General features: G+C 48.3%; 1 protein-coding gene across 1 annotated transcript; it reads right to left on the bottom strand.

The window, feature by feature from the left end:
- Positions 1-342: 342 nt before the first annotated feature.
- PDSS1 (decaprenyl diphosphate synthase subunit 1) lies at positions 343-27,000 on the bottom strand (the record flags this gene model as incomplete). The annotated part of the gene is made up of 10 exons (XM_080716895.1): positions 343-483; positions 3,428-3,508; positions 9,323-9,436; positions 9,874-9,954; positions 14,747-14,856; positions 14,949-15,060; positions 16,352-16,493; positions 23,410-23,540; positions 26,129-26,246; positions 26,933-27,000. 10 exons carry the CDS (start codon positions 26,998-27,000, stop codon positions 343-345), a joined length of 1,098 nt encoding a protein of 365 aa, XP_080573021.1.
- Between the last annotated feature and the right edge of the window lie 355 nt (positions 27,001-27,355).

The raw sequence follows: 27,355 nt of genomic DNA, 5'->3' as shown, positions 1-27,355 counted from the left end.
CTCTCATGGTGAAACAAGACAAACCATTTGAATTTTAACATTGATTATTTATTTGTGTAATGGCTTTACATGTGGATATGAACAGTGTAAACAGTACCACATAAAACCATCAAGATACCTCGATTAGAATTTATAGAACGACAGTGACAGAGTCAGGTGGTTTAATTACATTTAAAAAGTTTTCTGAAAAACTGCCAATAAAAAATTGCCCATCCATAAGGTTGAAATGATTTTTAAAATGATTTTTTTGGTTGTCTGCACGTGATGCAAACAAAGTGCATTCCACAGAATTCTTTAGGCACAGTCTGGTAAAATAGCTGCCAGGAGGAACAGGAAGAGCGGTCATTTCTCCCTGGTGAGGACAATCTCCGAAAGCTGAATGAGGGCATCCCTCTCTGGGGACGGCCGAAGTTTGCTGATCTCTCTTATTGCTTCGTGGCAGTACCGCTGGGCGAGGTAGGCCGTCTGCTGCACACCATCGCTCTGCAGAACAGAACAGAACAGACACGTCACGGCCCGGCCGGGCTCCGCGCAAACAGCTTAAAGCGTGCCTGGGAGGCAAGGCGAGCTGGGGCCGCGCCAGCTGATGGCCAGCCTGCTCGATGCTCGCTCGGCTCGCCCGTCCCGCTTCCTTGAAGCACTTTTCTCAGATTGGGGTAAATTTTTATTCTATTAGCTTACAGAGCGACTGGCTCAGTATCAGTACCCATTCACTTCCCTATTTTTTTACTTAAGAGTTTTTTAAAGTTATATAAAATACCTACATCTAATTTGTACATAAAGTAAAAGTTAAAAAATAAAAGAACATATTATACACAGCAAAAACGAAAGCACAAAAGGGCTTCTGATGAAAACCAACAGTCCCTTCTCCTGAGGCACTGTCTGTCCGTTCCTGATAATCATGTTTCGTTTTGATCTGTGGCCTTTCTGTTACGATGAGGACTTGGTCCACCGTGCTGTGCCTCCTGACTTGACCGCGATGTTGTCGTCCCTGGCTTCCCCTGTGTATGGCGGCGGATACGGCGCCCGTCGTCGCTGAGTACACATCATGCTTAGACAGATTTGCTTTCTGTTCTGTAACCATGTTTTTAATGCTGGTTCTTCCTAAAAGCTGATGCTAATAAAATGTTATTTCTATGGTGTAAAAATATTTACTGTGGAACCTAGTTACATACTGTAATTTTATTTCCTTCTCCGTGGCTCATAATCCCCTTGTGACACAGAGCAGAGTACTCCTGACATGGCTCATGGTCCCTTCGTCCTAACACTATGGGTCAGAGGTTTCTCATGTTCTGTACTCTCAGATCGATCAATCGGTTGCTCAAAATAGCACATTTTAGGTTGTTGTGCCTTTTTGTACAACGTTTATTTTTTTTTTTTTTTTTGGTCTTTTTATACATTTTGCTGAAGTACATTTGGAAAAACCTACTGAGAAATTGTGTGTGAAAGTCAAGCTTAGTCCTTGCGTGTGGTGACTGCTGTGTTCAGGGTGGTGGGCCCTTTGCTCCCAGCGCCCAGGGACCTTGCTGTTCACCGAGCCAGCGCTGGTGTCTTTCCCTGTAGGTGACCACAAGTTTTTTATTTGAATTCTCCGCTGAAATGCTTATTAAATAATTATGTGTCCTCTTTTCTCATTTTTCACTTTTTCCTGTTACATTTTGGAAGATTTCCTCAACTTTACATTGCAACCTTTATCTGGAGTTAGTTTTCCATTTTTACTCATTTAAAAATTACCCTGTTTTCTTATTTTATGAATGCAGTATCTTTCTCAGTCTTCCTGATTATATTTTTCGGGAGCCTTCATCTTGCTCAGCAAGCCTTAACCAATTCTTTGGTAATTGCTGAGCTGTCCATTCGAAACCCTGTGAGTATACAGGGAATTACAATTTAGATGCTTTTGAAGGATTTATTTAGAGAACATTCCTGTGGATATTTTTTGCTAAGTGCATTTCTGGTTAGGCTTGCTTCGCTGAGAAAGAGAAGGCAGGTTTCTGTATAAAAAGGGCACATCACACTGTTATCTTCTGAGCACGAGAGGTACAATTAATTCCCTCTTTTAAGTCTTACTCCTCACTCCAGCCATCACAGTTGGCCTTCTGCATCTGTTTTCAACCAAACACAGAATGAATATATATATATATATATATATATATATATATATATAATTTTAAATGTGTTTACTGAGCATCTAGACTTTTCCCCTTATCATTCCCTAAACGGTTGACAGGGCGTTTGCGCAGTAGGGCTAGCCAGATATGGTGGCACATGCTTGTAATCCCAGGACTTGGGAGGCTGAGACGGGAAGATTCAAGTACAATGACAGCTTCAGCAAATAGACTTTCATTAACCCAGCAAGACCCTGTTTCAAAATAAATATAAAATAGGGCTGGAGATGGAGTTTAGAAATAGAATACCTCTGTGTTTAATTCCTAGTGCCACAACACAACAAGAAATACATTGTAGGGGTGTATGAGAAGTAATCTTGAGAAGACAAACGTCCACGGGAGGATGTGAAGGCTACGTGCAAATGCGTCACCATTTTTCAGGGGATCTGCGAACTCGTGGATGGGGGATGTCTTTAACCCCCATCCCAGGAATGCGGAGGGATGACGATAGCACTTCTGAAGCCAGGATCTCTTTCCTGGGGCTCCATTAGCCACAGTTCCATCTCATACTGTTTTTTTTAATAATACTGTCAAACCACCCTCTTAGCAAGTCGTGATGCATAACATTATTATGCATCGGTCAGAAGACACTGTACCCTTTTGGAAGGTTGTCTACTTTTAGGAAATGAAAATCTGAAAGGCAAATTATGTCGAATACTGGTTTCTCACTGTAGATCGTACACCACATTGGGCACTAACGTCTGCTCGCTCACTCCAGCTCATCCAGTGTATCGATAGCTTCCGAATGACTGTGAACTTGGAAATAGCTCATTCTCCAGAGTCAGCCACCAAACCGGAAATACGGAAAAGGAGCTGGCTTCTGCAGGTGCACACCGCCATTCCGGCTCACTCGAGTGACTTAGCAACTCCATGTGCAAGCCATACCCGAGATCGATTAAACTGAGAAAGTGAGTTTTACCTTCCCAGTTTTTGTTAAATCAAGAGTTGACCAAAAATTTTAATTTGTAGTTGCTAAGTCATTTGTCTAAAGGACTGCCACGCTGTGCCTGCTGCTGCCTTTAAAAAAAAATAATAATAATCTCAGCCGGGCGTGGTGGCACAGGCTTGTAATCCCTGCACTTGGGAGGCAGAGACAGGAGGATCGGGCAGGTTCTAAGCCAGCCGCGCTGGCTTAAGAGACCCTGTTTCCAAATAAAAATGTATAAAAATAGGTCTGGGAGTGTAGCCCGGAGGTAGAAGGGTTTCCAGGAACCCCAGTACCACCATAAACAAACAAACAACAAATAAAAAAATAACCTCACCTGTAATACATACTGTCGAGCTCGGTCCACATCTCCCGGCAGGCTGAATCGCCTCATTATCATTGCATTCATTTCTGGGAACTAAGCAAAAGAAAAGAAATCTCTTTACTCTTAGGAAACCCAAGTGTCCTAATAACTAGTTTGTAATAGGAAATAATAAGAAATAGGTGATTAATGTGCAGATGAGAAAGGGAAGCGGGGAGAGGCTGCGTCTCGGCCTGCTGGTCCACGCCTGTACTGACAGAACACGAGCCAGGCCAACAGACGCAGCTCGCCTGGCGCTGCGTCAGCCGCCTCCGGCGAGCTCCTTCACCGGAGCTCCCTGGTGAAGGCCGCGCCGGCCTCACTCGGAGCCTCGACTGCTCCCCGCTGCAGCTCTGCTGTGGGAGGAGCTGCACTTGCTCGCGGGCACCTCAGTGCTCAGAGCGCTGCTGGCGTCTCCCTGGCAGGCCCTGAAGGATGAAGGAAGTTGTCCTGCAACCAGGACCCTGCTACGAGTGATCGTGGAGGAAGACGGGGCCGCGCACACAGACCCAACCCAGTGCTGCGATTGAGGAAGAGGTTACTTGTTAACATGCTTGCAGAATTCAGAGTCAGCAACTGTTAATTCTTGAGTGAAAATCAGTAATTTGCTTTAGCTACTGGTCTTTGATAAAATAATTTAAAGCTAGGTGTGGTGGCACACGCTTGTAATCCCAAAACGTGGGAGGCCGAGATAGGAGGATCGCAGGTTTGTGGCCAGCCTCCTTAGACCCTGTTTTCAAATAAAAGAATAAAGCAGGGCTGGGGTGTACAGCTCAGAGGTTGAATGCCCCTGGGTTCCACCCTAGTACCCCACCAAAAAAAAAAAAATAAGCTTTCCTGGAAACCCAGTTTTAGTGGTGAAAGCCAAATCGGCTAAGTCAGTGAGGCATCTGTTGCGGCATCTTAATGCCACATCCCCAAAGCTGAGGTGAAGGCCAGGTGTGGCAGGGCTCGCCCGTGAGCCCAGTACCCAGAGGCTGAGACAGGAGGAAAGCCGGTGTGAGGCCAGCCTCAGCGACTCAGTGAGGCTAAAAAGAAAATGGGGCTGGAGGTGTAGTTTGGAGGTCACACACCTCTGGGTTCCAGCCCTAACACAAAAAGAGGAAAACAAAACAGAAAATGCTGACGTGATCCTCTCTTGGGAGTGGAGGAAGATCACCCTGTTTATAAGCGCTTCTTGCAGTATCAGCTCGTGTGGCCTAGGTTCCGACTGGGCGGTTTCTCTGATATTTTTCATAGTAAAAAGCATCATAGTTAAAATCATCAGAGAAAGAAAATCTTAAAAAGCTGCACTGTGTGACCACACCACATCCTTTAACACAAGTAGCAGGTGCAGGGTTTCTGTTTATTTTTGGCGGTATTGGGGTTCCTGGAAACCCTTCTACCTCTGGGCTACACTCCCAGACCTATTTTTTAAATTCTTTTTTATTTGGAAACAGGGTCTCCTAAGCCGGCACGGCTGGCTTTGAACCTGCGCGATCCTCCTGTCTCCGCCTCCCAGGCGTGGGGATAAGAGCCTGCGCCACCACGCCCAGCGCAGGTGCAGCTTTAACATGCAAATATCGCACTTCCCCGACACTGCCCATTAATGGTCCCCTTAATGTAGCCCATTAAGGAAAAGAACCTGTGGATGAATCAGATTCTAACTCTGCGAAATCTTTTCATAAACAAAGTCTCACATGTGGTCAGTATACTGAGGAGTTTATCCAAACAGCGTGGGCACCTGAGGCGCCAGCCAGAACCTGCATTAGCAAAGCCTGGCAGATGGCGCGGGGCTGATGATGCATTCGGAAATATGGACAGGCTGACATTTAGGTCCAGTGACTTACCAAGTAAGAGAAAAAGAAGAAAGGAAAGTTTTAAAAAGCTCTTGAAGCCAGGCCTGGTGGCGCACACTTGTAATCCCTGCGCTTGGGAGGCTGAGACAGGAGGATCACGCAGGTTCGAAGCCAGCCTCAGCTACTGAGTGAGGCTCTCAGTAAGTTAGTGAGACCCTGTTTCTAATAAAATATAAAATAGGTCTGGGAGTGTAGCCCAGAGGTAGAAAAGCCCTGGGTTCCATCCCCAGTACCCCCCCCCCAACCTCTTAAAGATTTAACATGTTTTTTTGTTTTGTTTTGTTTTTTGCAGTGCTGGGGATGGAACCCAGGGGCATTCTACCTCTGAGCTATAACCCTGCCCTATTTTTTATCTGTATTGTGAAACGGTCTGGGTTGCAAAGGGCCTCACTAAGTAGCTGAGGCTGGCCTGTGATCCTCCTGTCTCAGCTTCCTGAGTACTGGGATAGCAAGCATGCGCCACCACGCCTGGCAGGTTTTGTTCTTAAACATGTAGACTCATACATAGAAGGGTCACATTGGACTTCTGCATAAACCCCCCCCCTTTTTTTTTGCAGGTCTGATGATGAAACCCAGGGGCATTCACCTCCGAGCTACATTCCCTGCCCTATTTTTTATTCTTTATTTTGAAACCGGGTCTCACTGAGTTGCGGAGGGCCTCACTAGGTAGCTGAGGCTGTCCGTGCAATCCTCCGGGCTCAGCCTCCCAAATGCTGGGATTACAAGCGTGCGCCACCACGCCCGGCTATCCCAAAAGTTTTTAACTTTTCTTGTGGCTCTGAAGATCAAACCCAGCACATGCCAGGCAAGTGCTCTCTCCTTGAGCCTGAGCCCTGAAACTTCAAGGGCGGAGTTCAACAAATTCTAATTCCAAGACAACACAGCCTGCCAACTTAGAAAGGCAGCTTCCAAACCTGCTTATCCTGGTCCAGTAAGACCCAAGCCCATGTTCACAAATCGTTAAATTCAAGGACGAGTCCACAAACACATCTCAGCAGCCCAGGAAATGGACTCGACACCTTGGGGTCACTGCTTGATGGGAGGTCAGAGGTCACTCACTAACGAGGTCACAGCGCTCGCAAGGGGCCTGTGGGTCACCTGCCGTGCAGAGACCCCGCCACACAGGTACTTTACCGACCTCCCAGCGGCCACAGTAGTGCGGGGTATAGCAAATGAATGCTGGTCTTAGAAAGCTTGGGAATGTCCTATCGCCTTCTGTGCCACGGCCCAGATGTTTAATTTTGGCCAGGCTTGAGCACCAGTTTCTTCTTTGTAGAAGAGATATTATAATATCTAACACAAAGAGGAGTTGTAAGATTAGAGATGATGTATGAAAGAACCCTTTATAAACTAAAAGCGCATTTTCATTAAGTGAAGAATCGCACCTTCTCATGTTTTTTCTAGAGCTTGTTTAACCCAAAATTAGGCCCACAAATTTTTTGACAGATTTCTTGTTAAGAATCCCTTTGACAGTGTAATCCACAGTGGAGCCTAAACTTGTTTTATTTGAAAACAATTTATAAATACACATTTGACTAGCTATACACATTTGACTAACTCCTGGCCCATGTGCCACGAGGCAGGAAACAGCATAAGTGAGATGAGCCCCGTCCAGTCCCGCCCGCTCGGCTCACCACAGGTTCCCTTTCCTGGGCTACAGTGCGCCTGCAGCTCCTTTCCCACTGACCCACAGCCGACCAGAAGGGCGGGCCGGGGAGTAACCCTGGGATTCCCCAGGGCAGCGCACAGAAAATCATGGTTGGAGATGCTGCAACTTTGGTTGGTACTTCCCTTGTCCTCTTCCCCTTTTAAAAGCCAGTATTTCTCCATTTACTGTAGATCACCGGCAGGTCAATACGTAGGAGGGGTCCAATTCAATCCCCCCTCCATTTTGCCCCATTATACCGGAAGGCAGAATCAGCCATTGTTACTTTGTGTAGAGGAAAAGTGACTATCTCCTGAACAGTCTTCATAGTGAAGCAGTCGGGAGAGGCCAGCCTCGCCAGCCAGTCACGCTAAGTTGGACTCAAGAAAAGTGTGCTTGCTGAGGTTTCTAAAAGTATAAAAGCCAACACTTTGTAGCAGGCTGTAAACTTTTCTTCTTGTTTTGAAACAGGGTCTTGTAGGTTGTGCAGAGTCTCACCAAGTTGCTGAGGCTGTCCTCAAACCTGTGATCTCCTGTCTCAGCCTCCCGAGTACCAGGCCTGGCTGTAAGATTTTCAGGGAAAGGATGGTCTTTTGTTATCTTGCCATCTCAAGGCCTAATTAAATGAATCTTGCCAAGCTGGCTAGATTTCAGCATACTTATTAGTCGATCGTCCTGTTCTTCACGTAAATCCACTAGGTTGCACCTGAGGCGATTACGATTTGTAGCCGCAGCACAAGGACACCAGCACTCACGTCTCAGGACCTCAGGCCCGCTTTACAGACGCTCACCACTCTACGTGGCTCAACACTTTTCTCTTGTGGGGGTTTATGGTGAAACGGGAAATGTGCCCTTAGCCCTGCCTTACGCATCAAAGGGACTTTTAAAGGTTTCTGCCAGAACCAGGCATGCACGCTGGTCCTCTCTCGGCTCAGGGCTGGTGGCGAGCCTCCGTGGAGAGGACCCATTCACAGCACCCTCACTGCTCAGGCGCCCTGGCCTCACCTATGCCAGGCAGGGAACCTGGGGACGACGAGGGCAGATGTCTCTGCGTAGTGCCCCGGCGTCCCTGTTCACAGCCTTTGGTGAACTGACCGCAGCTGCCCAGGGGACTGGCCAAGTCACCAAGACCTCAGCCACCCCTGGGATGACAATGGAAGAAAGAGGACCTCGCTCCAAGCAGAAGCCAGCTGAAGGCAAGGTCACTGGCCTCTTGCCAAAACGGATCCCTGAGCTTCAGAAGACATAATTTGAGCAGGGCGTGGTGACGCACACTTGTAATCCCAGTACTTGGGAGGCTGAGACAGGAGGATCGCAGTTCCCAGTCAGCCTCAGCTACTTAGTGAGGCTCTTTGCAACTCCTGTTTCAAAATAAAGAATAAGACCAGGTGCGGTGGCGCATGCTTATAATCCCAGCATTCGGAAGGCTGAGCCCGGAGGATCGCGGTTCGCAGACAGCCTCAGTGACTTAGTGAGACCTCTGCAACTCAGTGAGACCCGGTTTCAAAATAAAGAATAAAAAATAGGGCAGGGGGTGTAGCTCAGAGGTCGAATGCCCTGGTTCCATTCGCAGTACTGCAAAAACAAACAAACCAAGCAGACACGATTTACCTTTATAAAGAAACAAAATCTCCAAAAACTAATAAAAGTTACTAAAACTTTAGACCAAAAAGCCAGTTTTAATTTCACGGCATGATGATCAATATCTTATTGCCTCGCTAAATAACCAATTGAATGTCACAAAGATGAAAATCTTATTTTAAAACAATGTTCAAGCACAAGCCAGCGCCCCACTACACATTTGGCAGAGCCCAAAGCAACATGGCCAGGACCAGAACAGGCTGGGCAAGACCTGCGCTGTGGCCACTGAGCGGCCGGCCGGGTGCTCCCAAGCCTCCCTCCACCCATACCAAGGAGAAGACGCACTGGGCCTCCTCCCAAGAAGAAAGGAGACCGAGGGGTCCTAGTGCCTCCCGTGGTTCTCGACGCCTCCCACAGCAGCAAACAGTCCCGTTAAAGTTCTGGCCCTTGACACTGCCTGTGCCTTCTGAGGACTTCTGAGGTACACCCAGAGTTCAGGCCTACAATCAAAACTTTGCCAGTGGCCAAAATAGGAAACGATCATGGCGCTACCTCAGCCACACCTGGCACCCGAGGCACAGGAGATGACGAGTTTTATCCCGGCCAATCCTCATTACAACCTGGGAGGAAGATTGGAATCGTTTCCATTTCACAGAAATGCCTTAGAAGAAAAAGTGACTTGCCCCAACAGGTCAGCAGTGAAACCGGCTCGAATCTAGATCTGTGGTCAGAGCTAACTGTCTCTGGGCCGTGTATCTCGCCGCCCGCCGCCTGGGGCTGGCTCTGAGCAGCCCGGCCGAGACTCACCTGCTGACATGCAAACAAGACGGGGCCGGTGGCTAGCCCGAGCTTCAGATCGGCGGACGTTGGCTTGCCCATCTGGTCCGAACATGAGGTGAAGTCCAATACGTCGTCTATGAGCTGGCGAAAGAGAAAGGAACGTGAAGGTGCCCGGCGCCCACATCCTGCTGCTGGGCGGGCTGTCGGCTGCCACACAGCTCGGTTCTCTTTTGCTCTGTGTGGGTCGTACAGGGGCGTGCTACCTTTGGGCTACACCCTCAGCCCATCTACCATTGGGCCACACCCCTAACCCTATTTTTTATTCTTTATTTGGAAACAGGGTCTCACTAAGTAGCTGGGGCTGACGGCGAACCTGCAATCCTCTTGTCTCAGCGTCCCAAGTACTGGGATTACAAGAGTGCGCCACTACGCTCGGCCCTTTTATGTTTTATTCAGAAAATGGTCTCAGTAAGCTGCTGCGGGCCTTGCTAAGTCGTGAGTCTGGCCTCCCAAGTTCTGGGATCACAGACACTTGCCACCACGCCCGACCCCACCATGCTTGTGAGAAGCATACCAACCTGAAAAGCTATTCCCACATTTTTTCCGTATTGATAGGCAATCTCGTGCACGGCAGGGTCAGGGCATCCTAAGACTGAGACCTGAAACAGAGGGGATTCGGAGATGAGCTGCGACAGCCAGAATCGGGCGCCAACCCCTGGGTGAGAGTCGGAGGTATATTCCCTTAAGAGGCGGCGAGGTAGGAGATGCTGTCAAAAGGAGACCAAACAAGCACAAAATAAACAAGTGTTTTCTTTTTTGCAGTGCTGGGGATGGAGCCCAGGCCTTGCACACGCTAAGCACTACTAAGCTGCACCCTAACCTCGGTTTCCTTAAATTCCATAAAGATCAGCCCCCCACTTCTTCCCAACAAGTTAAGCAGACTTTCCCATTGCTTAGGAAAAACCGAGCTAGACACAAACTAGTTCCTCTGGTAATTTTCTAAGGAAAGCTTTGTGACATGCAGAAGAAACAGACCCTAAGGAGAGAGGCACTGGTTTTCACCAGAGCACTGCCCCGCTGCGCTGGGCTGTGATGAGCGCCGTGGACGCACCTTAAAGGGACAGATACCCAGTCGTGCACAGCATGCTGCCACGTATTTCCCCACTTATGTCCTATCTCTTCACATCTCTATCTCCGCTTATAATTCCACATATTTCTGATAGTTGTTTCTCCTACAGCGGTGACGGCCTCGCGCTTCAGGAGGATACTTGTTCTGTATCAGGAGGCTCTTCTGTGGTCTACTTCTATATTTCTCGCAGGAAAAGTAATAAACTATAAAACTATAAAGACTGTTTTTCCCCTTGTCAGTGGGGGGAGAATCAGGACTTCAAAAGACTTTTCTAAAATTCCAAAAAACCTAGCTGGCGCTGGCCCCGAGCGCACGGCCCAGGGCTCCGCTCCGCATGCTAAGCAGACCCAGACGGCTTGAGAAAGCCAAGCCAGGGCGAAAGCAGGGCAGGGAGGCCGCGCGCTCTGCTCTGCTCTGCTAGGCTAGGGACAGGAAACACCTACACTGGGGCTCAGTGAGAAGCCAGAGGGAGTGCCTGGGTCGCCTTCCTGTAATGGTCACTGGTGACAGGTGGCCCTGTCCCTGACCTCCGGCCCCACCTCTGCGGCTCTGTGACCCCATTCTGCTTGGCATGGGGCACACAGCGGGCCGGCTCCGCAGGCAGCAGGCCAGGATGGACTTAGGCCATGAACCCTGGCATGCTGGGTAATCCTTTGCTTCAGTCTTGCCAACCACAAAGGGACTAAAGCACCTACTGTCCTGGGCTGCCGAGGGCTAGCGCCGAGAGCCAAGGCCTTGGCAGTGCTGCCTGGCAACTGCTTACAACTCCATCTATGTCCACTATCAGCAGTGGCCGCATCTCCTGTGTGCTGTGCTCAGAGGGCAGCCTGGCTGCCGTACACTGTAAAGATCATAACCCAAACCTCTTCCCGAGAAACGGCAGACGAACCCTATGTGAGAGGCCCGACAGAACCAGCCCACGGGCCTAAACGTCGAGCCACACAAGGAGGGAGACTGAGCGACTCTGCCACTGCAACAGGGACTGAGGTCTCACGACAGCCAGAGCAACGGGAGGCCCTGGACTGGATTCTGCAGCGAGGAAAGGGTCCCCCTCTTTTGTTATAACAGTATTTGGACAACTGGCAAACTCCGAATAAGGGTTCATTTTTACCTGTAACAGTATGGTAACGAAACGGTGGCATTTTGAATTTTGAACATGAAATAGGAAGAGAGCCCACTAACTCAAGGCCACACAGAGTCCTGGAAAGATGGGAACTCCGGAAAAACAAACACCCGCAGGATCCACCAGGCGGGATCTCCATAGCCAGTTCTGGCTCATCATATGCTGGCACCAGCCAGCTCATTCCAGCCCAGTTTTCTGGGGAACAGGTGATAGCCTTCATTAGTAAGCTATGTAATTCACATGACTATGTATATAACAAGTGGCCAATTGATTTTTGAAAATAATATTAATCGTGTCAGGCATGGTGGTACACACCTGTAATCCTAATACCACGCAGGCTGAGATGGGAGGATTGCAGGTTTGAGGCCAGCCTCAGCAACTTAGCTAGACTGTTTCAAAATAAAAAAGAAAAAGAGCTGGGAGTGTAGTTCAGAGGTAGAGTGTCTTGGGTTTAATCCCTGGTACCAAAACAACAATGAATTAGCATCAATCAGAGTCACAAAACATCTCCCTAGACAGCCTTCTCCTGGTTGAATGTTATTTCCACTAAAGACATAATGGATGGCTAAGGATGGAGGGGACAGTGTTCTTCCTGGTGTTCTTCGTAGACTAAGTTGTGAGCTGGCACGTTCCTTCAGGTTCTCAAAGCATTCTGTGACTCCATTAGTTCTTCTTTACACTCCTGTTCCATCCTTGGGCTTGACTAACGTGCTCTGCATACATCCGCTCCAGAGCTCACATGCCTGTACTTTAAATACCAAGAGTACATAAAAATAGCCATTTTGAATACATAACACCTCTGGAATATTCCCACCCAGGGGCACTTAAATACAGAAGCTTTTATTCGGAGAGCTCCCACTAGGAGTTTGCTTATTATCCTCACAGCCCCAGGGCTCAGGCAGAAAGCACCTGCTAAGTGGCCAGGGATGCCACCAGCGTGCCATCTAGTGGAGGGCAGGGAGCACTTCACTCTTAGTGAGGGCTGAGCCATGCCAAGATGCCTGTCCAGCCTTTACTAGATAACACTCTGAAGATGAGGTGCTCCCTATAAAGAATGTGTGTGCAGCGTTGGGCTTGCTGAGTCTTTGCCTGGCACTGGGCGCATCTCCTTGGACCCTGCGCGGGACTCCATCACTGACTGACCTGGTCCCCGTTGGCCGGGTACTGCTCCTCTGCGCCTGGGGCTCGTCTGCTTTGACTCTAGTGCCCACATCCCGCCACCTGTGCAGGCCTCCGAAACGCAGCCCCACTCGGGGAATCACCAGTGAACTTCCTCTAACACACGAGTGTGCCTGAGGAGGATGCATCTCGATGGAGACGTCGGCCATTACGGGCAGGGTCACTGAAGAAGGATCGTGCAACAGCTAAGTGTGCCCATCTTATACTTTTTGTTTCATTTTATTTTTGTGGAACTGGGGATTGAACCTGGGGGCATTCTACTTTTGAGCTACACCCTTAGCCCTGTATTATATTTTTATTTTCAAACAGGGTCTCACTAGGTTGCAGAATGTCTTGCTAAGTTGCAGAGGTTGTCCTCAACCCTGCAGTCCTCCTGTCTCAGCCTCCCAAGCACTGGGATTGTGGGCCTGGACTGTCATGCCCAGCTAGCTAGTGTATCCGCATTCCCGAGTCACATGTTTTCATCTCTCCTATAAAACACACACACACACACACACACACACACACACACACTCTCTCTCTCTCTCTCTCTCTCTCTCTCTCTCTCTCTCACACACACACACACACAGTAATTTCTTGGGAATAAAAACATAATAGCCTTTTCAATAAAGAGACAAAAGCGGCTGAGACTGTGGTCAGCATTTGTACGTAATTCGCATTCCTTAGGGTTTCAATTAGATCTCTTTAGGAGGAAGTGTTGTCCTCATTCTTTTCTGGCTCATAATTACACATTTCCTGACACTTGTCAACGGCCAGGATTGGCAAGGGACTTTGCCACTGGAGAGGTCTGAGTTCTCTTGAACTGTAATTATGTCAGGCGCGCAGATGACGGCGATTTACACTCGACCCTCGAGGCTGGGTTACACGTGAGCAGCTACTGCCCGTCTCTGTGTCTGTTAGGCTGAGAGACGCTCACATGGACAAGGATAGGGAGAGGGTTTCTCATCAGAGGGCTTAAAAATAACCACCACAGCTCGATGTGGTGGCACACGCCTGTAATTCCTGTACTTGGGAGTCTTAGACAGGAGGGTCGCAGGCTCAAGACCAGCCTCAGCAACTTAGTGAGATCCTGTTTCAAAATAAAAAATAAAAAAGGCCTAGGGGTATGGCTTGGAGGTATTACCCCCTGGGTTTAATCATATACCTATGAAGAATGCCAGGGAGAAAGCAAGGAGAAAAGTTACGGTTCACATTCAATTTATAATCTGAAGAAATAGGACTTATTTATATTTCATGTAATAAAAACGGGAAAAACTACTACTTATAAAAAAGTACAAAAACACCAGTAACATTTAATAGATTATTTTCTCCAGGGTAAACACTAGATTTAAGAACAAAGCACTTCATAATTTTTTTTTTTTTTTTTGGTGGTACTGGTATTATTGGAAGCCCTTCTACCTCCGGGCTACACTCCCAGACCTATTTTTTATATTTTTTATTTGGAAACAGGGTCTTTTAAGTCAGCGCGGCTGGCTTCAAACCTACGTGATCCTCCTGTCTCTGTCTCCCAAGCACGGGGATTACAAGCGTGCACCACCACGCCCAGCAACACTTCATAACTTTTTAAAGGTAAAATGACAGAAATCGTGTGTGGCAACAACTGAGGAAAACTCATGTTACACAGTTTGGACCATAGATTGAGGAATATACTAAAAAAAAAAAAAAAAAAAAAAAAAAAGCTTTTTTGATTGATTCACTCATGGGGAGGAGGAATGAAAGTTAATATCTAAATATCAAAGAAGACAGAAAAAACCCAACAGCACAGCCTGGAGCTGAAGTTTTCTGCTGGCTGGGGATGTAATTCTTTCCTAGTTGATCTTTTGGGACTTTTGAATACCATTTTCTTTTTTTTTTCTACCCAGGACCTCACTCATTTTAGTACTCTTGCCATCGAGCTACAGCCCTACGCCCTCCTTTTGGATTCTAGTTTTAGGTTCTCCAATTAAGTATTCTTTAAGAGAAATCACTCCCAAGAATCTATGAGGCTTTTTTTTTAACTTGGAAAAAAGAACGTACATACTGCTTTACAACTGTTGGCTATCAGACTTGCGGTCTTCTTGAAGGTCTTTTCAAGGTAGTGAGCAAATCTTTCATTCTCATTTTCTTTTGACCCAAGCTGAAGAAATTCACCTATAATGAAGGAAAAGGGCTGCTTAAGATATGGCTTTAGTGCCTGGCTAAATTTCAGAATTGAATTAAAAAACAAGTCAGATCCAACCTACCACGCACCAAATCTTCAATAACTTGGGTTAAAATAGATATAACAGTTGTGTTTCCAATCCGTGCCAGAGCTATAGATGCTGCAGAAAGAATTAAATCTCCAGCAAGAACAGCCTAGGAAAAGAAGAGAAAAAAAACTTGCAGAAAAAAAGAGGAGAATGAGAGTCAACGACAATGAAAGCCATCTGTCAGAAGACAGCAGAGCAGAGGGAGGTGTCGTGGTGCGTGTCCCCTCTCCCTCGGCAGGGTTTCATGGAGGCCACTGCTTGACCTGACAGCGACATGGAGGCCACTGTTTGACCTGACGACTCTCAGAGGCCACTGGTCCCTCCAGTCCACAACCAGAGAAACAATCATGGAGAGGGTGCAGCTCAGCCCTCGAGAGCTCCCCGTGGCCCAGAGCAATCACTCCTCAACCATGTTGCTGCGCCTTCCATTTGCTGTTTTGGTTCTGCTCAAAAGGCCTTGTGGCTGAGCCTGGTGGCACACGCTTGTAACCCCAGTACTTGGGAGGGAGAGACAGGAGGATTGCAGGTTTGCAACCAGCCTCAGCTACTCAGTGAGGCCCTCCGCAACTTAGCGAGACCCTGTGTTGAAATACAAGAGAAAATAGAGCAGGGCGCGTAGCTCGGAGGTAAAATGCCTCCGTTCAATTCTCAGTTCTGCAAAAGAAATAAAAGTCCTTCTGGGGTTGGGATGTAACTTGGCGATGCAGGGCTTGCTTGTTACAGGGCCTATGTTTGACCCCCAGCAACAAACACAAAAGTCCTCTCCTCTTTCACTAGCAGACTGTCTGTATGATCAGCTCAGACACCACCCCAGGAAACCTCTCCTGACCTAGCACCCGGTCGGCTGTCCCTCCCGTGGGCGCCACTGCCCTCGCACGCCGAGTCCACCGACTCCCCAGTCAGCGACGTCCTGCTCATCACAATCTGTAGGACGCAGACTAGTGACCAGATGTAAACACTGAAGTTCTCATGGTAGAACTCTCTCTCTGAGTCTGAGTTTCCTTCCTTCCTTTCCTTCAGTTTTGTTTATTTGCCTTGATATTCTGGCATGCTTGCATTTATTGAACATGGGTAATCTAAGCCCAGAAGTCAGCTGTCTGATTCCTCATGAAATACACTTTTTGGAGCACATTTGACTTTTTTTGGCGGTACTGGGGATGGAACCCAGGGCCACTGTACCCCCGAGCTAAACCCCAGCCCTATTTTTTAGTCTTTATTTTTGAAACAGGGTCTCAATGAGTTGCAAAGGGCCTTGCTAAGTGGCTGAGGCTGTCCGTGAACCTCCAGTCTCCACCTACTGAATGCTGGGATTACAAGTGTGTGCCACCATGCCTGGCTATATCTGACCCAAAGACCATTTGATATAGTAGTGGGGTGAGCAACACCCCCCATCATACCTTCTTTTCACCCCAGATCTTATTAACTGTGTGCTTTCCTCTTCGAGAACTGGCGTCGTCGATGACATCGTCGTGGACCAGGCTGGCAGTGTGGATCATTTCTGCAATTAATGCTATGGAGCGCTGGCTGGCCTGCATGTCTCTAGTCAACAGAAAGCAAGGCTTTAACAGAGACGCCGCCTAGAACCTTCTCAGCAACCATCTTGTGAAAAGTGCACATCGGATCTAGGACAAAGAATTTTATTTCTCTAAGAGAAACCGTGGAAACACTTTGGCTTCACGACTTCTATTATTTGGAGGGCATTTTAAAGATGCACGAGATCCTGCTAGTACTCTGTGGTGGGCTCCACGTTAAGAAGTAGAGTTTGTATAGTTAACAACCACCACCAGCACCACCAAAGGGCAACACCCCGGAGGCTGGCTGCTTGTGTCCTCTAGTAGTGGTTTGGGTCAGGGGTCCAAGTCTGTAAGTAGGTTACAACACGTGAAAAGTATTTTAAAAGCGTCTTAAGCCAGGCTGGGTGGCACATGCCTATAATCTCAGTTCTTGGGAGACTGAGACATGATCCCAAGTTTGAGGTAAACCTCAGCAACATAGATTTCATTTGAAAATAAAATAGGGTTGCGGACAGCCAGGCATGGTGGTGCGCACCTGGAATCGCAGTACTTGTGAGGCTAGGGCAAGAGAATCCCAGGCTGGCCTCGCCAACTTAGTGCCACCCTGCTTCAAAGCAACGAGTGAAATAGGGCTGGGGTGTGGCTCAGAGGTAGCACACCTCTCGGTTCCATCCCCAGCGGCCTCTCACAAAGAGGTGTCTTAAAGAACCATCATTTCATTCAAAGATCTGTGCCGTCTTAAATGTTTAGTATGACAACACAGATAATCAAGAGACAGTGCTTGTAAACTTTCTTTCAATTCTCATTTTTCTTTTTAATTCATATTTAATCATCTTTGCATTTGAAACATAAAGTTTTACTTCTCAAGTTTAACACAAATTAAGGATAAGCACAAGATGATATGTAGATATGAATCATGAATTTTATAATTAAAAGGGAATCGCCTAGTTTCCCCCCTGCTGCCCAGGCCTGGGCTCAAGCGACCTCCTGCCTCAGCCTTCCGAGGAGCGGGGACGACAGGCACACACCTCCACAGTCATGATCATCCATCATCCACGGGAAGTTCACAGGACCGAGTCTCAATAAAATCAAACCAGATCCGGGGCAGTCCACCTCTGAGGTTTTGCAGCCACACCTCACCAGCTGCAGAGGACTTCACTAAGCTGTGGATGGTGGGTTTCACCTCCAACCCCGCTTCGGCCTCCCAAGTACTGGATTACAGGCGCGTGCCACCATGCCCAGCCCCAACCAGAGTTTCTGAACCTAAAACAAATACCTGACTTAAACATACACTAATCAAATTTTCCACTTACTCTAATTACTTTTCAAATAATAGCACCAGGTTACATCTTCAGAAGACAGAGATTCATGCTGCCGAGAGCATTTTCTTTCAAGAGCAAACGTGCCATCTGTAACAGGCAGAGCTCACTCTGAGTCCTCAGGCCTGGCAGAAAGCCATGCGTGTAACTTCACCAAAGGTCCAGGCCTTCAGCTACAGACACTAAAAGAGCAAGTGACACTCCTCTGACTCTTTCAAAAAGACGTTTTAAATGCGACTCCTTGCTGGGCCTTCTTCCCTGAGGCCTTAGAACTAAACCTTAGAACTTTCCAGGGCTTTCAGCAGGAAATCAATCCTAAGTGCTGTTCATTAAGCATTAATATTTCATAAGTCACAGCGTAACAGTTCTTAATACTTCCAGATCACAACAGATTCTTCCAAAGGCAAAGGAGTAAAGCAAAAGCCCCGAAGGGAAGGGTAGGAACCACCACCATTAAGGCAGGCCCATGCTGCGCCCAGCGGGGAGGCCCCAGGGCCAGCCCCAGCGCCACCGCAAACCAGCCAGAGCGATGATGCGCCAGGTCTGCACGACAAGTCCAGGCTCAGGGGCTCCGGGGCCTGCTTAGACTCTCAGTGCAGTTCCAGGCTTGGTTGTGGAAGCTGTGTATTTTTCAGGTAAATTCTTTGTCTTCACAGAGTTGAATACACCGAAGAAGAGGGCGTTTACAGGTTTTACATACAAAGGCTACTTTCTAGAATATCTTCATCACCGATTTCTAGCAAAATATGCACTTCTTACCAATTAGCAGTAGCCTTCCTTAAAGCGACCGCACAGCCCCAGCGTGGCCCCTGCACTCCTAAGCAGGGAACTGCTTCCACTGTCACGAGTTTGCCGCATTCAGGCTCCTGCTGGAGGAGCAATGAAATGGGGGCGCTCACCCAGGCGCTCGAGGGTTTTGGTTTTTGTAATTTGAAGATATTAGGGCAAAGATTAAAAAAATATATATTTTAAGCCAGGCGTGGTAGTGGACGCCTGTAATCCCAGTACTTAGGAAGATGAGACAGGAAGATTGCAGGCTCATGACCAGCCTCAGCAATTTAGTGAGACCCTATTTCAAATTAAAACTAAAATGGGCCGTGAGTGAGGTCCAGAGGTAGAATGCCCCTGGGTTCAATTCCCAGTACCAAAAAATGAGATAATAAAACAAAATAGGGCTGAGGATGTGGTTCGGAGGCAGAACACTCTAGGTTTAGTCCCTTGTTCCAAAAAATAAATGGATATTTCATAACCATATACACACATAAGATGCCACTTTGCACAGCCACATTACTGACCACAGACGCGGGATGCTTAAAAAGTTATGTGGCAGCGTGACCCAGCCTCTACAGACATTTAGATGCTTTGTGATTTTATCTGATGCTCTTCCCCCGATGCAACAGGCCTGGCTGTGTGTTGGCTTGTAGCTGAAATACTGCCACTCTTCATTCTTCCATGCAGCATCATGGAGACAGACGACCGAAATTCACGATTATAGAGAAAGCTCACACAGCCTCGGAGATGAAATCTTGAGAGTGTGAAGCTGAGTCATGCCTCCAACCGCTGGGCGCCAGTCCCACTCCCACAGCATAGCCAACACACTTTCCCAGCAGCCTTCGAGGGGAAGGGTGCAGAGAGACGGCCCCAGAAAGGCCTGAGCCAGGCTGTGGTGCCGCCAGAGTCAGCAGTGGGAAGACCACAGGTTTCAGGAGAGCCCCTCAGCCTCAGCAACTCAGGAAGACCCTCTTTCAAAATTAAAAGGAGGAAAAAAAAAAAAGGTTGGGGATGTAGCTTGGAAGCAGAATGCCCTTGGGTTCAATTCCTAGCACCAAAAAGAGAAAAAGAGGCACCTATACCCTACGAAGTGGCATAGGACATGGGAGATGCGTGCAAGCTCAAACTTGTAGGCCCGTGTTTGTTAACGCTCAACAGACACGAGGCTCAGTGGGCCTTCTCCCTTTGGTGGGCATGGCAACTCTCGCAAATCTTGATCATAACACTCACAGACTCTCCAGCAGCTTTAACATTAAAAGAACTGACAGCCCAGGCAGCAATTCCTGAACATTGCCAGGTTTGTCTCCAGATGAAACAGATGCCCGCAAAGCTCTAGTGCCAACAGTGCAGGCTTCGTGCTCTTATTTCTTTGCCACTGAGGCACCCCAGAAGCTTGTGGACTGGAGGCATGGAGAGTGGCCCCCCACGAGGCCGCCCTGATCTCTCACGTATTCAGGATGGCTCTGTGCGGTGCTTTCCCACAGGACCCAGGGGCTACAGGATAGTGCGGCGTTCTGTTTTGTCAAGTTGGCACAGATAATGAAGTGGACGAGCTGACTTCTTTGGACACAATCAGCCCTGCTGTGGTGTGGTGGGCACTGCGAGAGGATGCCTAACCAGTCACGACTGTCACAGCATGACAGCCCTCTGACTCTCACCGATGAACCTCTGCTTGAACTTGAACTCACCAAGGAAATGCCTGACCACTTTCTCATCGAAACGTCTACCTTAAGCCAGGCATGGTGGTGCACGCCTGTAATCCCAAGAATTGGGTGGCTGAGACAGAAGGATCACCGCTTTGAGACTAGTCCCAGCAACTTAGCAAGACCCTTTTTCAAAACAAAAAATAAAGAGGCTGGAGGTGTAGCTTGGAAGTAGAATGCCTCTGGGTTCAATCCTCAGTTCTACAACCACCCCCCAAAAAAACCCCCAAAAAACTCCACTTTAGTGAGTATCCCTTATTGTAGACTTTCCTTCAAAGGTTCATTTTAATAGTGAATATGGACCCATCAAAAGTGCCATCTTCTAGGTTAAAGACAAAAATATAATCCTTTTTACACCGACCTTCTGAACCTGTTCCATAAATCACAGCAGCAGTACCTGGTTCAATACTCTGAAGCACAAAGAAACCACCAAGAGTTCTAGAACTATTAGTGGCCTGACCCTGGGAATCGTTCAAGTTTGCTGGTACTGTAATGGCTGTTTTGTTACGTCTTCCCAGGGTAGGGTTTTGTGATCTCTGTCTTTAAAAGAAGCATTAAATTACATTCTCTACAGAGAAAATTTTTATCACACCTGAGACGCTGGCCTGTAATTATCTAATCTGATAACCACAGCTTATAATCCGACCACCTAATTGCCCAGCTGAGCCTTGTAAACTGGACGTGTGAGTCTCAGTGTCACTTAGTCTTTGCACAACTGAGATCGGTGGATCCGTGCCCTTCACTTGGGCTCCTGCTACCCTGATCGTTGGCAAGGGGGTGGACTTCCCACTGCTGAAGGTTTTACACAAGAATGGATGGTGCCAAGCTCAATGACAGCAGCTGGTCATTTCGAGGCAGAGACGTAGGTGCCACAGAGGTTGGTGCTGTGTTCAGTTTTAGAGAAACCCATTTATTACAAGCCCCCCTCCACCCCCCTTTGAGACATGGTCTCAGTATGTTGCCCAGGCTGGTCTCAAACTAAAAAGCCTGTATGATTTGGACGCTTTGATAACGTAAGTCCTGGCTACAGGTAGTTTGGGTTTTGCTGAACCCTACTGCAAGTGAGGTTCCTGGGAAGCAGACTCAGCGGATGTTTGCTCAAGTACCCTTAAAAGATACCCGAGGGAGGGAAGGTGGAAACGGATTCCATGTGGACTCCTGGACAGCCTCAGCCAGCTGAGGGGCTGCGCTGCAGCTCTAACAGCCCCAGGGTATGGGCGGCTCTGGAAGGGAAAGCCTTCAGCGGGAGGGCTCATGGCATCAGAGACATTCCCTGGCGGGCTGAGAACGGAAGGCCGACAGGTGCCAAGAGCACTTGCTGTAGCAGCTGACGCAAGTCCTCCCTGGAGAAGACCTAAGAGGCACGTCTCCAAGCCATACGCCTGTCCACTGGACGTTTCGAGTCTCAGGCATCTCTGTGTGCATTCCTACCTCAGTTGCTGAGGATCAGGAGCTGGGAAGATTCCTTCTGTAGCTTTTCAGGGCCATTTAGCCTTCAAGAGCATGCTGTAAGCCACGGATGTCCTTCCCCAGGAAAACGCAAATACACACAAAATTCTGCATATACTTTCAAGGGGTCACAGGTCCTTGTTACCCCATGGATCCCAGACTGAGCACTCCCAGTCAAGTCATCCAACAGTTTACATAGGTTGAAAGGCAAACTGATCATAAATTCTCAACTGTGGGGACAATGGCTCATAAGATTTAAACCAGAGAAGAATGCTTTCCTTCCCATGTTATCTCTTAGAGTTATGAACAGTATTATGCACTACATTAGCCTGAGAAATAAAAAATATAAACACACTTTTCCTGGACTAGTGGTCTCAATCAGGGGTGATTCTGGAGCCCCAGGGACATTTCACAATGTCTGCTATCCACAAGGGGCATGTGGTGGGCAGAGGCCAGGAAGGGTGTCAGGCACCCTCTGATGCCCAGGCCAGCCCTCTCCTGACCCACCACAACGAAGAATGATCTGATCCAAGATGTCACTAGTCCCCGGGCTGAGAGACTCTGCTCTAGACCACAGGAGACAGATGTCAAGTTTGGTCCAGGGGCTCATTTCTGCTACTCTGCCATCCAGGTAAAGTGAAAGTGGTCCAGGTGATGGCTAAGGGGTTTCACTGCACATTCAAAATATACTGTGAGCGCTTCAAAAGCCTCCAGTCAAGGGGAAGCGGAGCCTGTGCAAGGTGTGAGGTGCTGCGTAGAGGGCACAGCGGCCTGGCACAGCGGCTCTGCAGAAGTGGAATCCGCAGTTGCTAAGAAACAACAGCTGACACCCCTTCTTACAGCGCATCATTAAAGCCGGTGCTGACAAATCTTAGGCCTTTCTTAAAAGTGTTATCTCCTGAGAGCAGGAAACATACATCTTCAACACGAGGGAAATGTGTCAGTACATTATGCTGTACTGAAATTCCCATCCACAGATTATATGATGCAATTATGAAGTTTTTTGAGCAATGTAATATGGTTTAAAAAACAAGAGCAAGTAAACAAAGTAGGACACTGAGTCCATATACGGATGGACACAGAAAAGAGAGAAGAGGACGGGGCCGCACGAGGCAACCTAGAGCCTCTTTCCTTCTGAGATTTCCTTTAATGTTAAAACAGTGGAGCTCAAAAAGAAAAAGCAAAACAGTGGAGCTCTTCTAATGTTTTAAAATTCTAAATATTTAAGACATAAAATCTGAGGACCATCAGTCGACACGTCTTTAAAACGGATTTCTCTTCTGCATGACTAAGAAAGTCAGAGGAAGAGGAAGCAGGCAGCCCAGGGTGTGTGCATGCGTGGCCCAGACAACGGCACTGATCAACCTTAAGCCAACCTTTGGACTAACAGGCCATGTAATGATTAAACGTATGTCCACACATCCTGGTATTCGTTACTTCCCAACAAGAGAAATACATTTGGCTTTCCATTTTTCTTTCTAAAATGTTTGTGACTAAAGTTGTTCTTCGAGGGCAATTAAGAAGTCTGCAAGACAAAGATGCCAGGCGAGGTCCCAGAGTTATTAATGATTTGAAATCAGAATTTATAGATGGCAAAGTGAACTCTTATAGCTGCTATCTCGTAAACGGGTGGCCAAACGGCACCGAGAACGAAGGTTCTCAAACACGAAAGCAGGGCAGAGGCATTGAGGTGACTCACCGGGAGTTATTATGGTGGATATTGCACGCCCGTGCCATCAGCACCACGATAACCGGTCGAAAGGCCTTTCCTTTCCCGTCAAAGTAGTACTCGGACATTTCCTTCAGCTCTGCTGTAGAGATGAGCAGTTCCTGAAACAGTTTCTCTGTGTCAGTCAGGTATAACTGCACCAAGCCGGCAGTGCATTTCTTTCTTACTTCCTTTCTTTAGTGGTGCTGGGGATCAAATCCAAAGGTGTTCTATCTCTAGCCTACTCCCCAGTCCAGTAGGCCGGTCACTTACTCTAAAAAATTTTTACTTGGAAACAGGGTCCCACTAAGTTGCTGAAACTGGCCTTGAACCTGTGATCCTCCTGTCTCAGCCTTATAAGCACTGGGATTGTAGGTGTACCACTGTGCCGGCTTCGGTGTGTCCTTTCAGTTAAGACACTGAACGCGTATCAGCACGAGGCCCCAGCATCACGTGGCGATGGACCTCGCTGCCCGTGGGCTGGACACACAAGGCCCCAGGTGGCCTCAGTGCTACGGCTATGCTGCCACTTGTCCCCGAGGCAGCATGGGACACCAGCTGACCCCAGGGGCCAGCAGGAAGCGGCCCAGAGCGCGAGACTAGGGCCAGCTGGCTCGGGAAGGCCCGGGGCAAGTGACCAGCTGGGAAGATGGAGGGAAGAGGAGAGATGGGGAGGGCAGCGCCTATGAAGTAGTCGGGCAGCCTGGGGAGGGGGCAAAGCTGTCTATCAAGGGCAGGAGGCAGACAAGGTGGCAGCTAGAAGAAGCGGGGCTCAGTCTGTCTGGCTGGACCGCTATGCAGCAGACATTTCATAGGCTCACCGAGGAAGCATAAGGCATGGTTTACCGCTTGCAAAGAGCTTACCATTGAGTTGAGGGAACAAGCATTTGAAACATGAGAAATAGGGGCAATACAGTGGCAATCTGACCCATACTGCACATGAGAGACATAAGAGTTCAGAGAAGGAAGAGATTGGTGCCGGCTAGAAACGCCATGGAGATGAGCCTTGCTTGGGCTGGGAGATCGCGGGCCCTCCAGGCCTTCCACAGTGGGTGTGCTGCCTGAACTGGAGCACATCCCCTGGACGCAGTGAGGTTCGGGAGCCCCAGTCCAGCAGGCCCGTCACTTACTCATTAGATTATTGGTGCAATGGCAAGAACTGCAATGAAGGCAGAGGTGGCAGAGATAAGCAAGGCAACTTTTGCCCACAGGGGCCCCGGGTGTAGCTGGGAGAGGTACGGTGTAGGTGCAGTCACAGAGCTCAGTGCAACTGCCCGGGGCACACAGGAGCCCCACTAGGGCTGAGATGGGGCCACAGCACCAAGGAGAGGACCGTGGACCGTGGGGAGCCCAGGGAATGGTTTCTAGGACAAGGAGTGGTCGACGGTGTCCACTGCTCAACAAGCCAAACTAGACAAAGGGAAAGTGCATGTTAGATTTGGTGAAAATGAGTGGCCGGTGGCCACGCGGGGCATCTTCAGACGTCAGAACAGGGGCCACAGAGCAATGCGGAGTCAACATGGAGGGCGAGTCTGAAGGCAGAGTGAGACCTCAACGTCTAGGGAGACCGTGACCTGTGATGGAAGGCTCAGGGTGCCTTCCAAAATGAAGACCAAGAAACCGGAGAACTTCAAATGGGTTAGAAGCCACGCAAAAGAGAGTCTGATGCCCGAGGGAGGGAGCAGGAGCGGAGGTGGGAGGAAGTGGGCCAGCGGGCAGGATGGCGCAGAAGGCGCACGAGCCGAGGGACGCTCTCTCCATGGTCTGGGGCTACTGAGCAGGAAGTAAGGGCTGGGTGCAGCTCTGTGGCAGCCGCTTGCCTAACACCCACGAGGCCCTGGGCCGACACCTGTGAGACTGTGAGAGCCAGTGGCTGGGCTGGGGGAGAAGGAGGGAACCTGGGAATGGGAGAAGCCGGACAAGGGGCAGGTGGACGCTTGTGTTTATTTTTCCTCTGTGCAACCTGCGTCAGTGCCAGCGGCCTATGGACACGGAGACCAGGCAATGGTTTGGGGTCATGGTTTGCTCTGGCACAGGACACTGTGAGAGGCCCAGGGGGACAGGCCTGCCACAAATCCAAACCTGTGCACCAGACAGGACTTCAGGATCCAGCCACGAGAGGCGGGGGAACAGATGAAGGAAGCCACCTTTGGGGTGGTTTGGCGCTGACATTCAGGATTGTGAAGACGGCTGGAGGAGCCACTGAGAGGGGATGGTAGAGGAGGAGAGGCTAGACAGCTCTGGACCAGGATGTGCTACACGGATCGGACCGCTTTTTCAGATTTCAGACTTGACAACTACGTAGCGGTAGCAGGTATTGCCCAGTAGCAGGTGGCACACACACATTCGCAACCTCAAGGACACAAATCAAGTCTGCAGCGGCATCGCGCTTATCTGCAAACCAGCACTGTTTTTTCATAATTCTAAAACTGGCCGGGCATGGTGGTGCATGCTTGTCGCTCAGGACTTGGGAGGCTGAGACAGGAGGATTGCCGGTTCGCGGACAGCCTCGGCTTTTTAGTGAGGCCCTCTGCAACTTAGTGTGACTGTTTCAAAATAAAAAAATTAAAGAAATAGGGCTGGGGGTGTAGCTTGAAGGTAGAGTACCCCTGGGTTCATTCCCTAGTTCCAAGAAACAAAAAACACAAAAAAGCCCATACTAAGGTCCAGTAAACAAAAGTATTAGGCCGGAGCAGAATCGGGCACCCACCTTTCTAATATCCTCATAGAGACCTTTCAAGTCCCTCCAACCGAGCTTAAAAGGATCAGTGTACTTCTCGCCACTCCGCGTCTTACAACAGCACGCTGCTGGCGTTACGTGATGAAACCTGCGGAGAGGGACACACACAGGCTCCGATTGTCGGTATTAAATGCACACAGACACATACACACGGGCATGGTGGAGTCAGGAGGCAAACCACTGGTATTAAATACACACAGACACATACACACGGGCATGGTGGTCAGGTGGCAAACCACTGGCCTGACACTTGCTGGAAATGAAGCTCGAATTCCAGAAAGTCATTATAATTTAGAAAAGCACACAGAATTCTGTAATTGTTAAGTTATACATTCACAGATATTTCTTGGGGGTGGGGCACTGGGGTGTGAACCCACACCTAGGCCAGTGCTCTACCACTGGGCTGATCTGGCAGACCTTTGTATTCTGTTTTAGAGACTGGCTCTCGCTATCCGATCTTTAACTTGTGACCCTCTTGCACCAGCTTCCCAAATTGCTGGAATTCTAGGTGTGTACCACCATGCCGGGAAATAGATCATTTTTATAAACAGAATCTTGAGACATAACCATACAAAATAAAGACTGAGCTATGTTCACTGTGTTCTGAGTTGACTTCAGATTTTATTATAATCCTAGTTTTGAAAAGGCAAAGACGACAGAAATCACCTTAGTTAAATATCATATTAAATTTGTTGGCTTGGCACATCAGAATTTGGGAGAGAAACTTACTGGCAATATGATTAATAATTTTACTAGTTCAAGTTATAAACTTACCGTGATATACTGTTGTACACACTTGGAAAGGCAGATGTTAAACTCTTCACAAGATTAAAACAGGGCATCTATAAAATAAAAGTGTCAAGAAATTTATAAGAATATTCCTGAAAAACCGGCATAAATGAAAAATAAAATCCTTATATTTCATAATAAACATAATCTTTAGGTAGACTACAAACTTTAGAAAAAGGATAACATAAGCTTCCTCTTATTTGGGCGTGGTGCACACGCTCGTAGTCAGTACTCAGGAGGCTGAGACAGGACTGCAGGTTTGATGGCAGCCCAGCTACTTAGTCAGCCCTCCATAACGGTGAGACCGTGTTTCAAAATACAGAATAAAAAATACCACAAAATAAACAAATAAATAGTTTCCTTTCCTTATCACAAAAGCAATGCTTGTCATTACAGAAAATAGAAGTA

The sequence above is a fragment of the Muscardinus avellanarius genome (genome assembly GCF_963383645.1).
Source record: "Muscardinus avellanarius genome assembly, chromosome: 20".
Taxonomy (NCBI): domain Eukaryota; kingdom Metazoa; phylum Chordata; class Mammalia; order Rodentia; family Gliridae; genus Muscardinus; species Muscardinus avellanarius.
The sequence above is the reverse complement of the archived record's forward strand: the minus strand, read 5'-3'. Positions and strand labels throughout refer to the sequence as shown.